The sequence below is a fragment of the Micropterus salmoides genome, unplaced genomic scaffold (assembly GCF_014851395.1).
Source record: "Micropterus salmoides isolate LMB-PRFRI ecotype aquatic unplaced genomic scaffold, ASM1485139v1 Ms_hic_scaffold_14, whole genome shotgun sequence".
Lineage (NCBI taxonomy): Eukaryota > Metazoa > Chordata > Actinopteri > Centrarchiformes > Centrarchidae > Micropterus > Micropterus salmoides.
In genome coordinates, this window is record NW_024040485.1 from 826,642 (window position 1) to 844,043 (window position 17,402).

General features: G+C 40.8%; 1 protein-coding gene across 4 annotated transcripts in view; it reads right to left on the minus strand.

Annotated features, from left to right (window-relative positions):
* Nucleotides 1-242: 242 nt before the first annotated feature.
* fam110b (family with sequence similarity 110 member B) overlaps nucleotides 243-17,402 on the minus strand; it is a 134,305-nt gene continuing 117,145 nt past the window's right edge. For 2 of the 4 annotated variants that reach the window (XM_038717169.1, XM_038717170.1), the window contains 2 exons: nucleotides 8,083-8,495; nucleotides 243-6,950 (listed from right to left, as the gene is read on the minus strand). In XM_038717169.1, coding sequence (XP_038573097.1) covers nucleotides 6,041-6,950; nucleotides 8,083-8,495 — 1,323 coding nt within the window. In that variant the 3' untranslated portion in view covers nucleotides 243-6,040. Of the gene's footprint in view, nucleotides 6,951-8,082; nucleotides 8,496-11,261; nucleotides 11,618-12,012; nucleotides 12,107-12,650; nucleotides 12,776-17,402 lie in introns of those variants that run through there. The other 2 variants (XM_038717171.1, XM_038717172.1) reach the window with 2 other exon arrangements.

Here is a 17,402-nt window from a genome sequence, read left to right on the forward strand (position 1 = left end):
AACCCCTTTCAACCCTGCACCCCCGCAGACTTGATGTGGTGATGATGGACACATCACTTTATGTATGACAAAAGTACGCAAGTGCAAAGTCCGGAGGGTGCACATTAGGATTTGGCTTGACTTAGGAGAATCTTTGGAAATAAAGTGAAATTCGATGTGCCATTATCCTGTGATCGTCAGTCGCTGTTCAGCAAAAGCTATAATCTCACTTTAAGGGATTAATACTTGAACAAACATCAGTGGCAAGAAATGGCAAAAGAAGCCATTTATTGAAATTATCAAAAGAAACTAAACATGAACACTTTTTTTCTTTAATCAAGCAAAATGTAACAGTTTCCACGTCAAAAAACAGTCAACACTAAGTCTAAGTTGAAACAACCCTGCCGAGTTTGATCAGGCAGTTCTGTACCGAGGAGTTTTTGTTTGGAATCTTTTGTAACACATAAACCTTCAGACAGAGAAAAAAAACGAAATCCAACACATTGCTTTCTTAAATCAAATATATACGTTTTTCTTACAGCATCTAGACATAGAAGAAAAATAAAACAAAGCAAATACCACAGAAGATCTCTGTTAAGCCAAAGATAGAAAATAAACAAAAACACACCATGTAGACGAAGGTGAAAGTGAAGCATAATGTTACTGCCAGAAAGGTACAATATTGTCTTTGTAAATGCTGACAGTGTGAAGCAGCAGGGTTTCCTGGGTTCCGGGGGGAAGGTCAGTGGAAATGACAGATCAGGGTAATGGACAGGAACATGCTAGCACAGCCCTGCGCTAAGAGTGAGGAGATGTGGGAAGGGTCTTTCTCCCAGATGGGTTCACTTCACTTCCACTGTAGTCTAATTTAGGAAGAAGGGATTCATCAATAATGGAAACTTCCTACAACTCCCACAATGCTGTTTTGCTCAAACGTGAGTATATGAATATTTTGTTATTATTATTTTGTTAGGATATGTTGGCAGTGTTTTTTAATGACATGTTTGGATTTTTCAAATTGACCTTGATATGCCCATATGTATGTTTAAAGATGTATTGGTTATTATTCCACCGGTCAGAACTGGCCATGAAATGCTAACCACTGTGGCGTGACTACACTGTGAGGGACAAAATCCTGCCTTGGGGATTCTAAAATTCAGCTGTTAATTAATGAGGCTTTAGTACTCTGACTTAGCCATATCAATCTTCCAAAGTTACTTTCGCTTTAGTACAAAATTTCCTTTGTATTTCCATATACTTTATCCAAGTTCCAGGTACTCTGGGGGGGAAGGATGGCAGAATAGTCATTTGTAACGCAGGACTTTAGATAAACACTACGAGGAGGTGTGTTTCAGTATACAGGCAATATTGTTTGCACAGCGAGGGCAGTTCAAAGCCTGCCTGCTTTCAAACTTCTTATCAATCACTGTGTGATGTGGGTTTGACTGCTGGATAGGCTCTCAGATGCTGTTAAACAATCCAAAGATGAGTTGATGTGAAGCATACTGAGGTCTTAACGCTACTAACCTCAAGTTTTAATCTCAAATTTTAGTATTGCATGACCAAAATGCGGTTTCATAGCGTATGATGACTTTCGGATTTAATGGTGAGTTGTAACTTACATTAAACTAATGTGGTTTCAGAGTGTTTCTTAGGAGGACTGTTGTATAATACAATGTGTCAGCAGAACATCCTGCTCTACTCTGTATGCCACTTCAGTTTTTCTGAGCTTGAAAATAGCCAGACCAAAACACCAGATGTTTTCTCAGCTGCTACAAGTTAGCAAAGGCTATGATGATATGACCTATGTGACTTGGCAAGACAGATATATTTACCAATAAAACTTCTCACACTGTGTCCTGATCTTGTTTGAACAACCCGACTTCAGTCTGTCTTTTGGTGTTTCTCGGTTGCATTTACTCTACGTTCTTGATACTGGATAGCTATCTGATCTACCGGACGCATAAAAAGCGTAAATGGGGTGTTAGACAGCAGCAAGCCTTTATCTAAGGACTAGATATATTCCACTAATATGTGGCCCATCTCACCCCACTCTCCCATGTGCATTCCAAACCTTTTACCTGTCAAAATGAAAGGGACTGAGGTCGCCTCAGGTGTTGATGCTTATGTTTTTTCTGATACAGCGTACTGTGCAGCAAAGTGAAGTAAGCCCAGCAGGGTTGTTGCTGCTGTTGGACACACTCCACCACTGATTTAAGGTGAGGTGAAGGGAGGTGGTGGGGCAGACAGACACACTGACATTTGGTAAACACTGACTGAGGCGCTGCATTCACACCCATGACTTCAGGCCTTGCGACATGTCAGCGATGTGCAGACATCTACATAGATGACATGGTAAGGGTGGAGGTGAACTTGGTAATGGACCAACCTTCATTAACAGGTTTCTCCCTGCGGCTGGTTTTGAAGACAGAGGTGGAGAGAGGGAAAGCAGAGCTGAGGGCATTGACACGTCCACCATGAAGTAATGCAGACCCACTACTGGAGTTCCTCCTGTGTGTGGTTGTAGGACGCTATTTACCGTATAAGCAACTATAAACACCTATACATCTCAAGTGGCATTTGTAGAGAACATTGACATATAAAATGATCATGAGCATACTTCCACCTTCCTATGCAATACCATATAGTAAAATGTCCTGTAATAGTGAACAGACTTATATTGCTTTCAGTGCAGGTTGATAGTGCCCGGTGGTGTACATAATCGCATAATTGTGTTTGAAAGGAGAGTTTTGGTGTCCTGTAACAGTCCTTCATTTGATCCCAGTGATCATCTCTGTTGAACTTTTACTTTCACCGAGTAAGAAGTAAAGAAGTGATGGCATCTGTAATATGTGTGTAGGTTTGATCCGTTTAACACCTGTAATTTGGTTCATTTGCTTCGCACAAGATGAAAATAAAGAATAGTTGTCTTTTAGTTGTGGTCCCATTCATGTTCACTGACTTATTACACATGAACTAAGAGGAGTAAACATGAAGTCATATGTACTGACTGCCAACTCATTCATTGGACAGCTAAATGTCTGAAAACACCATCATGCTATCACTGAGTTAATTTAAGTAAGAAAATGAGTGTTGTCTTTCTGAAGAGAATAAAGACACGGGCCACTCTCTATGCATCAAGCATTAGCATTATATAGTGATGTTCTTCATCTGTTAAACCCACACCAGCATGTAGAGAGGACATTGACTACACAATAGAAAGGATGTCTAGTAGTTTGGCAAACTCACTAAATTAATGTTTATCAGTTACTGATGACTTAGGGCTGGACAATAAAACAATGATAATAATAACAATATAGTTTTCCTAACAAATGTTCAATAAATGTTTGAGTTTATCATTAATCATGATTGTCATTGTACAAATACAATTTACATTGTGACTCTTCCATGTGAAAATTACACTCTTTCAAATCAGAACTGTAAAATATAAATACAATGGTTTAACTTCAATGAAAAGTAATGTATAGTGGGAAGAACTAACGTTGGCAAAATTTATGTGTACTGTATTAATTATTATTTTATTTCTTTATTTTCTATATTTATACATGTCAGGACTCTTGTCAGTGTGGAACAGCCTTTGAAAAACCATATCCCATCACATGACACCAGAACTCTCCAGTGAAATGTTTTGTTGGTTGAAATAAACAGATTGATGACAAATTTTTTAATCAACGCATTGATATGATTGTGTGCCCTTAATGCCGTACAGATAAGTATTGAGAGATTATATTTTATATTGTGTGAGCATCTGTCTAAATGACTCATTGTCAACATCCTGTTTCCTTTGTCACTCAAACATTACACACTCCTAGGCCTTCATTTAGCAATTACAATAACTAGCTTAAGAGCTAAAGCTTAGTGAAAGCTAGCTTATAACCACTTGTTTTTCATGACTTTCTCTATAATTTACAATATCATAGTTTATACCTTGATTCCTTAATGACCTAATCTTTTGACCCATTAAGTTAGTGCGGCATTGATACATGTTTCCTTTAACAGTCACCTGTAATGAATATTAAGTAACTTCTCTGAGTGGACGTCATTACGGTCGCACAGTGTACCAGCATCACTGACTTTCCAAAGTGATTTCTCATTTTTGACAGCGTTCAGTATCTGTTTTTCAAAGAGATCAGGGACTTTTTTCAAAGTGTGTTTAAACTGAGAGATCAACACTGTGACATAGGCCTTTCTCAAAGTGGACATTTTGGCCTGACCAATCAGTAGTGAGTTTTAGTTTACACAGGAGCTATGATTCCAGTAAGCATTAAACTGATTAAGGTGGTTGTATTTGAAATTGAAAGTACCGTTCAATTGTAGGATAAATATAGGATAAAATAAATATTTGATCTGAATTTAATTCAAATTCACATTCTATAAGTGCAACAGTAACGTTTGTTAATGCACTGTGACACTGATTTGTTGTTGCTCTTTGCTAACACAAATTGCAGGAAACTAGTGAAGTGCTGAACAGATGATCGTGATACCAAACCACCTTAGAAATAATGCGAGGAAGAATTCTGGATTTGACACCACAGATGTAAAAACTGTGGATAACTGCGGACTGCCTTACAGTAATATTAGCACAACAAATGTGAAGTCACCTGCTAGCTGTGTCACTCAGTGAGGCAGCAGAGACAGTGCAGATGGGCAGAATCAAGTAAATTCTGCAACAAATAAATTCAAACAAATTACCTTTTAATTCTTAATCGTCTAAAGTTGGTTTTGTGACAAAGCCCTAATATCAATTGAACCTGCTACCGTGTTCCTGCTCAACACCCTTTGTTGTATTATTACTAGTCCACTTGTTATTATTATTATCATTTCTATAATTATTTCATCATTTTCAGTCTGGATACTGTGTTGGCTGCTTTCCCCACTCCCCCCAGCCCTCTATGGCTCTCTCTCTCTCTCTCTCTCTCCCTCAACCCCAACTGGTCGAGGCAGATGGCCGCCCACCTTGAGCCATGGTTCTGCTCGAGGTTTCTGCCTCTTAAAAGGCAAGCCGGCAAGCGCTTGCTCATGGTGGGAACTGTTGGGTCTTTGTGAATAATATCAAAACCGTACGGTCTAGACCTGCTCTATATGAAAGGCGCAATGTGAGAACTGTTGTTGTGAAATGTTCCATTTTTTCACATGTGTCAATGCACACTGATTCAGAGACACACGTGTGTGACTGCCTGGACAGTTGGTCTGGCCAGTGTCCTCTCATCTCCTCAGGTGCTGTTGACAGGACAACTGCTTCAGAGGATGGAGATGGAAAAGTGGAGAGTGGAGTTGGTGCGGATTCATCATACAGAACGCTACGTCTCACTTTTAATGTGGATTCCCAGCGGGAGTTTTTTTTTAATTACTTACACTTACATCATGTTGGCATTTTTTACAGATTAAGCTATATAGGCTATATGTCTCAATTCATAATCCCTCCTACAACGCTATGAATAGTAAACATGAAACCAATCCTTTTTGAATAGCTGAGCAAATCAGATGTGGGTGATTATGCATAGGTCTGAAACCAGGCTGCCCCCAAATGTAATGTTGGACAAGCCAAAATGTTGTCAGTGAGAATGGCCTATAACCCCGTGTAGTGTAGTGAGGCGGTCACTTTATGGGTCCTTGGACAATCGTAGTGCATTTCGCTCTTGTTGCTCAAGCAAATTGACAGACATCTGTCGTTTTTTTAAACATGTCCTGTGTTTGTCTCTCCACACTAGACTGGACTAGATTTTGTTCATATGACTGTCCAAGTTTAATTCCTTTCTGTTTTTAGTGTTCATGTTGTTCTAATTCAGGGAGGATTGGAGTCCTTTTCCTCACTCTTCATACATCTAAACAAAACATTGTCTGTTTTCTTACCTAGTTTGTGTTAGACTTTCTCTTCCCTCCATTCGTTCATCCATCTATACATTTTGACAAATTTTCAATTCAGCCACAAGATCACAGTCTCTAAACCTATAAGTAATGTTGGTCCATCTATCAATTCTGAAACATGGGGCAGTTTGTCTGTAGTTTACAGTACATCCAATCCATTTTACTGCTTGTCCTAAACATGTGAGACTTTTTGCGTCTCTCTCGCCTGTCTGATGCTGTACAGCCACTTAATGACTCTTGCATTTCGCTCAACAGCAGAGATACCATATGGAACACGCTCCCCTGCCTCCTCCTCCTCCTCCTCGCCCTCATCCGCATCTGATAGTCCATCGTTGGAGGATTGCCTAGACTGGTCACAGTCAGAGGAGATCATAGAGGCTGATCGAAAGTTAAGGCTGACGATATCTGAGTTAGCCCGTGCAAAGTTCTCTGGACCGACTGCTTCCAGCTCCTCTGGGTCGATGCCGCAATAGTTAAAAAAACGTTCCACATCAGCTCCAGCACGGGCGTACCGGTCTGACAGGTCTGATTTAGATCTGTGTAGCGAGGAGCGACGAGCCACGGATGAACCAAGCTCAAGCTCCAGGGTGGGATCTGTTGAAGTATTGTAAGGGTCTCCGATATCACAAGGTAGCGACTGAGGGGTATTGTTGTCACAGGGCGAGGGGGATGGAGTTGGATGAGGGGGAGGCAATGACAAGGAAAGTGCGGGAGGAGGGAGGGAGGCAGGGTTGGGTTTTGGAGGGAGGGGTGGAGCTGAGGAGCTGCTGGATCGGGCCATGCGGAGTGGCTTGCCATTGCACAGTCGCAGGAGGTCAGAGGAGGAATGGGAGGTGAGCAGAGGTGGTAGTGGGGAACGAGAGCGATCGATAACTCCTCCTTCACCTCCTCTCTCGTCCAGGACTCGTCTACTAAGGTTTAGGTTTCCTCCCTGGAGTGGACTGCGACGCCCCCCAATGTTGACTGGAGGGACCTTCAGGGAATGGGAGAAGGATCGGAGGGAATGTGAGGTGCTTGGACTAGGAGCTGAGTCTGGTGGTTGCTCATTAAGCGTCATTGTAGATCGGTAAGTTAACGGCATCCTAGGAGCAGAAAAAAGAAAGATTCATGCAAAGTAGTAAAACAGGGTAGGCAAAGACAAAATCAGGCTCAGAGTGTGGACAATAAATATAAGCCGAATTTGAATATTGTCCCTCCCCACATTGCATACTTGTGGACATGAAGAGCAACTTAACAACCTTTAAGCTTGGACATGCCTCCTACACAAATTTAAAACATGCATTAAAATCAGGCCCCAGACTCCCAACCCAGCTCCCATGGTAACCCCATGACCCCTGACACTGCTACTGCCCTTACAGCTCTGGTTGTTCGTGCAGTTGATATAGACTATTAGGAACATAGACTAACTTATCAGAGTTGACTTGAATGCATTTGAAGCACTTGAATGCATTGTTAGCACGTCTGCTACGTGCTAACAATGCAGCCATTAGCATAGACCCATAAGTTGCCGCTGCTTACCGTTGGAGCATTTAAGAACTTGTGGAATTCAACGGTTTTCACCCCTATGGTGCCTCACGTGAATGTAACCACCTCCACCAACCAACTTCCACTAACCACTTTTTTATTAAACTTATCTCACGATCTTGCAAGCACGACTGACGATAACGATATGACATGTAGTCAGATGTCAACAGCTGCAGCTAACGTAAAAGTAACATAAAACTTATTTTAATTGTGGGGTCTTGCATTGTCTTTAAGGTTGTTTAAGGAGCCGCGGGAACCCTGTACTAAAAATAATACTGCACAATGTATTATCTTATTTCTATCCACAGGTCTGTGTTTCAAATCCAGTTTATACTACCCTGTGGCTATGTGGTTAAGATAGCTATCTACATTAGCTTGCCAACCTTTATACACCATGGATGCCACCATCCTTACTAAGATAAAAAAAACTAAGAGAAAGTCATTTGGAAGAAAAGTTGGTAGCTGTTGCTGACCAAATGCAACTTTTTACAATTAACACACAAATGGCAAGACATCTGATACACAATAGACAGGTAATAGCTTATTTTATGCATTTAAGTTCAGACTATGGTGAATTAACCATGTATCAGGGGAACATTTGGAGAATTTCAGTCAGGGTGACCCATTTGATAAATGATTAAGCGGTAATTTACACAAAATGTAAGCAAAGCTTATCAAATATTATTTTACCCTGAAGGTGTCCAACTCCTGGCCATTCCCCCTGATGACCTCATCATCACCGCACTCTTAGCTCCACCTCCTAGCCCTTCAGATCCTGCTCCTGAAGAGGACGATGAGTTAAGCAGATTTTTCAGGATCTCCAGGTTTAAATTCTCCCGTTTGCTGCTGCCGCTGCTTGTTGCACATGTGTCTGACTTGGCGTTGTTATTGGATGCTTTGAAAGGTATCCCACCTCCATTTCCTCCTCCACCAATCCCAGAGCCTCTCTTGGACAGGAGGGTGTGACCGATGGGAGGCTTGGCCAGCATTGGTGGTTTGATTGGCTCCTGCTTGGCGTTGATAACTTCCTGGCTCTTGACATACTTGGCCTTGTCAGCTTCTAGTCTCTCAACAGCACTAAGGCGCTTTGGGTTAGGTTCCACCTGAGACAGATTCAAAATAATATGTTAATTATTGTTGATACAAAACTCAAACATTTTCTGTATGCATGTATCCTATCCACTTATCCCAGCCTATCCAGAGTTGGTGCAAACCCAACAATAGGAGAGAGTTAGGGGGCACCCATAACAGGTTGGAAACCTATAGACAAGTCTGTAAGCCTGTGGACAATGGACACCTGTGCACCATGGGGACATCAGGAGAACACGCAGTCGGTCAGGTAGGGTTCAAACCTCAGGACTTCCCCGTTGTGCACTACCATTGAGCCACCATGTTTACAAAATGTATCTACAGCTGACAGTTGTGCAGAGCTGTGCTGTGAATCTCTGTGAACAGTCAAGTCCAAGTGTTTTACTACCACACCACACACCAATAAGGTAAAGTTGTTTACCTTGGTGATGTGGTATTGTGTGATATTGTATCACTTGATCCAAAGTTTCTATTTTTCCCTTTTTCCTTTCCCCCAGTTTTGGGACATGTGAGAGACAGACTTTTTAAAAGCAGAAGGAGCAGAGATTAGATATTCTGACTTTTAGTCCCTAGTGTAGGTCAAGTTTGAAAAGACACTGTATCATGCATCTCCAGAGCATCTTTTCTTAGAACCTTTCTAACAGGTTAATTTTTCAAACTCTGTCCCCAGTTTGTAACGCAGGCTTTCTGTTGACACTTGTATTCCTTAAATCTGAACTTAGATTACTCAACATTGCATGTCATGTCATTTATATAAATTGAAAACAACAAAGGTGACAACACACAGCCTTGTGGTGCTCTAGTATTTATAACAAGCTCATCTGAGTAGACCCCATTCATTAAAACTCTCTGAAGGCCGTCAGTTAAAAAACTTCTAATCCAGTGAATGAGCCCACCACATTCATCCTACAAAGTTGTCCAAAAAAAAGGTGTCAATTTGCATGACATTAAAAGCCATAATATAAAAAGTAAAATGAATAAAAAGAACAGAGTGGAGTGAATGCCACTGGTCTAGTATTGAAGGTCATTTGGTTTCCATAATTATTGCCCACTCCTTTTTGAAATAACTAATAAAATCTATGTATTTAAGTAATGATGTATTAAATCTCCAATTTCTAGTTGGTGGTGTGACTTTTTTTATTCAGAGTGATAGAAACCGGTGCTTGATCACTGATAGTGATACGGTGAATCTGAGCATTCGAGATGTCTGTCATAATTGAGCTGCTGACCAAAAAAAAGTCAAGGCAAGAATATGAGTGGTGGACTGGTGAAAAGAAGGTATGTTCTCTGAGAGTGGGGTGGTGAGAACGCCATACATCACGAAGACCAAAATTGCTCATGTATTGTTTAAGGGTGTCTGTTGTATACTGTCAACTGCTGGATTACATACCAGGTTGAAGTCCCCTCCTATTATAAGAGCTGTGTCCGAGTGAGCCGAGAGTGAGGTGAAGAAACCATGAAAAAAGAAGGGGTCATCAACATTCGGGCCATAGATATTAGCAATGCATAAATCAGTATTTTAAATACAAATGTTAACTATAATAAATCGACCCTCTGGATTTACAGTAGTGGTATTATGATTGAAGTGCATTTTCATATTTATCATAATGGTTACACCTCTTTGTTTGGTGTTATAACAGGCTGAGTACGAGTAAGAAAACTGTGCTGAGGTGAGTTTATCTGCTGTCTTGGATAAATGAGTCTCCTGCAGTAAGACAATGTCGGTTTGTATATTATTTAATTCAATTCAATTCAATTTTATTTATATAGCGCCAAATCACAACAACAGTTATTTCAGAGCGCTTTTACAGAAACACAGAAGACAGAAGAAACAAGCAAGGAAAAACTTCCTTTTAGGAGACAGAAACCTCGAGCACAACCATGACTCAGGGTGGGCGGCCATCTGTCTCGACCGGTTGGGGGTGAGGGAGAGAGAGAGAGAGTGAGAAAGGGCAAGAGAGAGAGACAGCCATAAAGAGGGAGAGAGGGGGGAGCCAGGGATTGAACCACCGACCTTCCGATTAACGGCCAACCCGGTCTACCTCCTGAGCCACAGCCGCCCGTGCTACCCTCCTCCAGGGCATTTCATCCTTGCAGACGGATGGTACCCGTGCCTCCAACACCCACTCCCCCTCATCAGTCCCTACAAGAGGCCAATTCAAGGTGTGGGAGCCCAGCGCTTCAACAGCCACCACTCCAGGGCACGCTCCATTATAGAACGTGCTTTTGGGATGATGAAGACCAGGTTCCGGGCCATCTTCCTGCAAGCGCTGGAGGTGCACCACACGTGTACACACGTGTGAGTATGTTTTAGACTGAAATATATTTGTAACCATTTCAGGTCATAGCAGCATGTGCCATCCTCCACAACATCTGCCTTGGGGCTGGTGACATTGTGGCCCCAGAGGATGAGCCTGAGGAGGATGTGGCAGAGGATGAGGGGGAGAACCGTTTGGAGACGGTCAGTGGTGCTCCCTGGCGTGACCAGCTGTCTGCAGAGGTGTCTGCCCTGGAGGAGGTGCCCCCTGACCGCCAATATTTTTAACAGGCAAGTAAAAGATCGGTAAATTCCTATTCATATCCTAACAATTTCGCCTGTTGAAATATTTTGTAGAGATTTATTTTGTCCAAATAAGATTGTGAATTAGTATTTTATGTGTACAGCTTATTATTCTTGCATCTTACTAAAACATCTTAGTGAAATGGAAGCCGTCGATTGAACCAGCCCTGCAAACCCACTGATGGACGATGCGGTGGACAGTGGAGAGATGCATCCACACCTGCAACACACTCTGGAGACCACCCCAGATGATGTCCTGCTGACCATGGTCTTTATTGTGGCAGCCCATCCAGGTCCAGCAGCATCACCAGGGTCTCCCTGCTCAGTGGAATAAATGTTGTAAATATGTTGTAAATACTAATAGTTATAAAGACCACAGAAAATAAAATTATTTATTTAACAAATATTTTATTTGAATTGATAATAAATATTGTATATATTATTATTTAAGGATTTATTTTTCTGCAAGTCTCTCTAGTAGAGAGAACAGCCTGGACACTTACAATCCTAAGGCACAGGAAATCAATCATGGTAAATAACAACAGCAGAAAAACAAATTTCAGCGACTGTGTTTATTAACGTGCATGGCTGAAATGAATTAAATGAATATACAACGTACAAGGTAAATGTATGTATTATATTAAAACAGATTTGTAAGATGAATGCAGTTTGTAGTTCCCTTTATGCTACACAGTGAACGATTTATACAAAAATTATTTTTAAAAAATGTATACAGAATATATAAGTTTCAAATCACACATACATACTTTGTTTTTTTTTTTTTTTTATTATCCCACTTTTTTTTGCTTTGAGGGAAGTCACCTTCCCCCACAGGCCCATTTTCTCCAAAACTGTCCTAATCACAGAGAAACAAAAGGCTTTGAATAGGATGGGGGCTCATTTAACTGTAACTTTAAGTACAAGATGATTAAATGCAGATATTACAAAAGGGCTATTGATACTTTAATTACCTCCAAGCCACGTTGGCAGAAAATTTTGCCCCGGTGAAGAGGTGGTCGCTCTCCCCCCTCAGTTTAATGAACAGGGCAGTTTGCTCCTCGCTCCCTAAAACAAAACGACATGTTCAAGTAAGTTTTTTGCTTCACATCACCAAACAGTAAGCAGCATAAATCGCAAAATAACCGAGTTACATTAACCGTGTACTATATCCCAAGGTTTTTGGGATGTTTTTGCATTACTAACGTTAACTATCTGAAAACCAAGCAGGGTTCACAACCCGTCTAACGTTAAATTAGTCTAACGTTACGTGGTAACGTTATTTTCATGTACATAATATTAAGTATAAGTGATGTATAATATTGTGACAATCTCGGTGAGACGCAGGTCTGACTCTGAGCCTCTTCGGTTTTAAGTGAAGACGTTAAAGGCTTTATTTTTTAGGTTGTAACTTGCCCACACAAGTTTAACTTAACGTTAATGTTAGAACATCAATAACCTCATGTAACGTTAGCTCGCCAGTTAATCACTTAACTCACGTTAACTTCTCCCACAAAACTATTCTTTAAATGACACATTGCGCTTTTATGCCTCTTGTTATTTTTACATTTGTGTAGTTGGCTTTTGAAGTGAGTTGAAATCCAATACTTACATTTATAGGTAAAATCCGGGGGGGCTCAGCTCCACAGCCTACGCCATTATTTACGCTGGGACAATCAACCGGCGCGCAATGAATGTCGGGATACCTGGGGCTGCGAAGGATCCAGCTGTTGGATCCTGCAAACGGACGAAAAGAAGGCTGCATTTGAAGGAGCCTTTGAAATGGGACAGCCTAGTCACATCGACTGTGACGTATTTGGTCTTCAAATGCAGCCTTCGAAGGATGCGGTCCCTGAATTGAGACACAGCTTTAGACTCTCGAAACCACAAGTAACCCTGCATTCAGGGAGCGCAGTGCTCTGGTGGGGTAGTAAGGTACTATGAGCTCTTTAAGATAAGATGGTGCCTGACCATTAGGAGCTTTGTAGGTGAGAAGAAGGATTTTAAATTCTATTCTGGATTTTACTGGAAGCCAATGCAGAGAAGCTAAAACAGGAGAAATATGATCTCTTTTCCTGGTTCCTGTCAGAACACGTGCTGCAGCATTCTGGATCAGCTGCAAAGTCTTAATGGACTTGATAAAAAGGAATTGCAGTAATCCAGCCTAGAAGTAACAAATGCATGGACTAGTTTTTCTGCATCATTTTTAGACAGGATGTTCCTGATTTTTGCAATATTGTGAAGGTGAAAAAAGGCGATCATTGAAATTTGCTTAGTGTGAGAGCTAAAGGACATGTCCTGATCAAAGATAACTCCAAGATTCCTCACAGTGGTGCTGGAGGCCAGGGCGATGCCATCAAGGGAAACTATATCTTTAGATAATGCGTCACGGAGGTGCTTAGGCCCCAGAACAATAACTTCAGTTTTATCTGAATTTAACATTAGAAAATTACAGGTCATCCAGGTTTTAACATCCTGAAGGCACATTTGAAGTTTAGCTAATTGATGAGTTTCATCTGGTTTGATCGATAGATATAACTGAGTATCATCTGCATAACAATGAAAGTTTATGGAGTGTTTCCTGATAATATTGCCTAAAGGAAGCATATATAAACTGAAGAGGATTGGTCCGAGGACAGATCCTTGAGGAACTCCATGACTAACTTTGGCGTGCATGGAGGACTCATCGTTAACATGTACAAACTGAAATCGATCTGATAAATAGGACTTAAACCAGCTTAGAGTGGTTCCTTTAATGCCAATGAAATGTTCCAGTCTCTGTAATAGGATCTGATGGTCAATGGTATCAAATGCAGCACTAAGATCTAATAAAACCAGTACAGAGACAAGTCCTTTGTCTGATGCAATAAGGAGGTCATTAGTAATTTTCACCAGTGCTGTCTCTGTGCTATGATGAGCTCTAAATCCTGACTGAAAATCGTCAAATATACTACTGCTATATAGAAAGTCACACAATTGTTTGGCAACTGTTTTCTGCCAGTTGAGGGCAGGTCTTGGTGAATTTTGTTTCTAATAGTTAGAATTTTATCATTAAAGAAGCTCATGAAGTCGTAACTACTGAGCTATGGGAATACTTGGCTCAATAGAGCTGTGGCCTGGCTACAGTGATGAAAAGAAACCTGGGGTTGTTCTTATTTTCCTCTATCAATAACGAGTAGTATTCTTCTCCAGCATTACAGACTTCCTATATGTTTTAAGACTATCTTACCAAATTAAGCGATAATTTTCCAGTTTGGTGGAACGCCAATTCCTCTCAAGTTTCCCCAATATTTGCTTTAATTTGCGAGTTTCAGTATTATACCATGAAGCTAACCATCTTTGTTTTATTATTTTCTTTTTTCGAGGGGCAACAGAGTCGAGATCTAATAGAGAGATAAATGCAGTACTAATACATCATTCTCAACGTCCACATGAATATTAAAATCCCCTACAATAATAACTTTCCTTCTGTTTGAAGGACTAAAGTTGGCAAAAACTCAAATTCAGCAAATTCAGGTAAGAATTCAGAGTATGGGCCAGGTGCTCGGTAAACTACAACAAAAAGAATTGGTTGCAGTGATTTCCATCTTGGGTGTGAAAGACTAAGAACAAGGCTTTCAAATGAGTTATAATTTAGTTTAGGATTACAGCTGATTAGTAGGGTAGAGTCGAAGATAGCTGCAACTCCACCTCCTCGGCCTGTGCCTCGAGGAATGTGAGTATTAATATGACTGGGAGGGGTGGATTCATTTAGGCTAACATATTCTCCATCACCCAGCCAGCTTTCAGTAAGACAAAATAAATCAATATCATAATCTGATATTAGTTCATTTACTAGTACACCTTTAGAAGAGAGATCTGATGTTTAAGAGTCCACATTTAATTCTCCTTTTTTTACTCTATTGGTTTTTATGCACAGCTCCTCTTCTGTTTACCTTTGATTTAAATAATTTCGATGGTTGGGGGGCAGACACCGTCACTATGGGCTTTTGACTAGGTAACTCCTGAAATGGAGGAGCAGAGAAGTGTGTTAGACTGCGACTCTGCCTCCTGGTCTCTCTGGGTTGTCTTGGATTTGGTCCACTAATAAACTTGGCCAGATTTCTAGATATGAGAGCTGCTCCATCTCAAGTGGGATGAATGCCATCTCTCCGAATCAGACCAGGTCTTCCCCAGAAAGTCTGCCAGTGATAACCAATTCAACATTAACCTTAGTGACCTCCAATTGGCGTAACTGGGAGTCATTACTGCCGGTGTGAATAACAATCTTACTGTATTTACGTTTCAAATCAGCAGTTTCAAATAAGACTCAATGTCGTCTGGTCTGGCCCCAGGGATGCACTTAACTATGGGAGAAGGAGAAGCCATCGCTAGCTGCTAAGCTAAAGTCACTAACAACTAAGCTAAAGTACAGTAGCACTAGCTACCAAAACTTTCGAAAACAACTATGATATTTAACAAAAATCGCTTAAAGACGGAAAGAGTGGTCAGTGCTTAGGCAGAACTACTGTAAGAATGAGCTGAAATGACAAATCTAACAAATTTAACTGGTATTTACTGAGAGCAGCAAAACATGCTACCAACGCAAGCACCGGAAAACAGAAATGAGTCAATACGCTTACCGCAGCACGTCAGCATGTCTCAAACATTATCCAGTCTTGTGAAAACTGATGGTTAAATTTTTCAAATCTCTTCTCCCTCAAACCAACCCCGTGTACAGTCCAAGAGGCAAGCTTAAGTAGTGGGGGCTAGTCTGTGTGTGTTGCGTCCGTGTGTAAATGTGTCTGTGCATATGTTGTATGCTTGTGTGTGGTGTGTTCCTGTGTGTGCAAGTTGTATGCTAGCAGTGTGCCTGACTGCTTGTGAATAAAACAGTATGACAATAGCACAGCTAGTAAACATATAAACTAGGAACAAAGAGCAACATTAACAGAAAAAAGAAATAGTGAAACCAAAACAGATGAAACACGCTTTATCAGACAGTTTAGTCAGATAATCACACTTTACTGTCGAGACGTGCATTGTATATTAACCTGGTTTATGTATGTTTATGTATATGGAGTAATGGCTGCTCTGAACATATTGTAGTCTGCAATTGAAGCAGTCCTGAAATGCTGAGTTAGCTTCTTCAGACCAGGTTCTGATGGTCCTGTGTACTTGTGTTTTCATCAGTGGTCTGTATGCAGGGGTTAGCATAACAGAGAGGTGGTATTAGTTGCCAATGTTGGGGGAAGGGAGAGCTTTGTATGCAAAGTCCACATGCTGGTAGAACAGTTTTCAGATTAGCATTGTTGAAGTCGCTGGTGACAAAAAGCTGTCTGGTGGTGCCATTGCTGCTACTTTATGACACAACAAAGCTTGTGCAGCACCCTGTTAGCATTGGCTCTAGGAGGGATATACACCACCGTCACAATAATAGCAGAGAGTTCTCTCAGCAGATAAAATGGCCTGCACTTCACCACTGAGACTGCCAGCTTCCAACAGCGGTGAACGGTGAGTTGAGAATAAGCATGCAACAACCCTTAGTTGTCAGCTGGGTGAATACTTGGTCTTAAGATCGGTCTTAAGACCTAGACCTTTTTGATGGTTTTGGTCTCGTCTCGGTCTCAACCGCATTTGTACTCGGTCTTGTCTCGGTCTCAGACATTGAGGACTCAGGATTTTATTTCAAGACCACTCAAGACCATAACTTTGGGAATATCAATAAATTGCTTTTGCATTGTCTGCTTTGTTAACATCCTAACTTTGATTGGAAGTAAAACGTACTGCTTCAAATGCAACCAATAACCCTAATTAATTTCATACATTTCATTAGATAAGGAAATAAAATAAAAGTTGTGTTTGTGTGTTAATACAAAATAAAACATAATTTAAAAAAAAATTAAAAATTCCGTAAAAATAAATATTTAAAAAAGTAAATAAGTAAAACAGTAAGCGTGTGTGTGTTATAGGGCTGACCCCGAATAGTTGAAGATTCAATGCTTTGATGGGCGGAGCCTGATTCGACTGTCAATCTCACAGTCGAAGCTTCGCAGCGAAACGAGGATCATGCCATTTTGGCGGTTTGGGGGGTGCTCATATCGCCAAAATGGGTCTGATTTTACATAGAACTACCAGTTATCTCCCAATAAGTTAATATACAGCCTATTACAATATACATTTCAATGTTTAATGCTGTAAATAAACATGTAAAAAGAATAAAACTTTCAATAAATGTTTTTGAAAGTTTGTTCATGTTTGTTCAAATGTTTTTGTGCCTGAATAAATCCAAAATTGTAACCCTAACCCTGGGTCGTCAGTGCGCATGTGTAAGTGTAGCGTGTATGTGTGCAGTGGCAGTGGAGGAACACTTGCTGAAGAGACC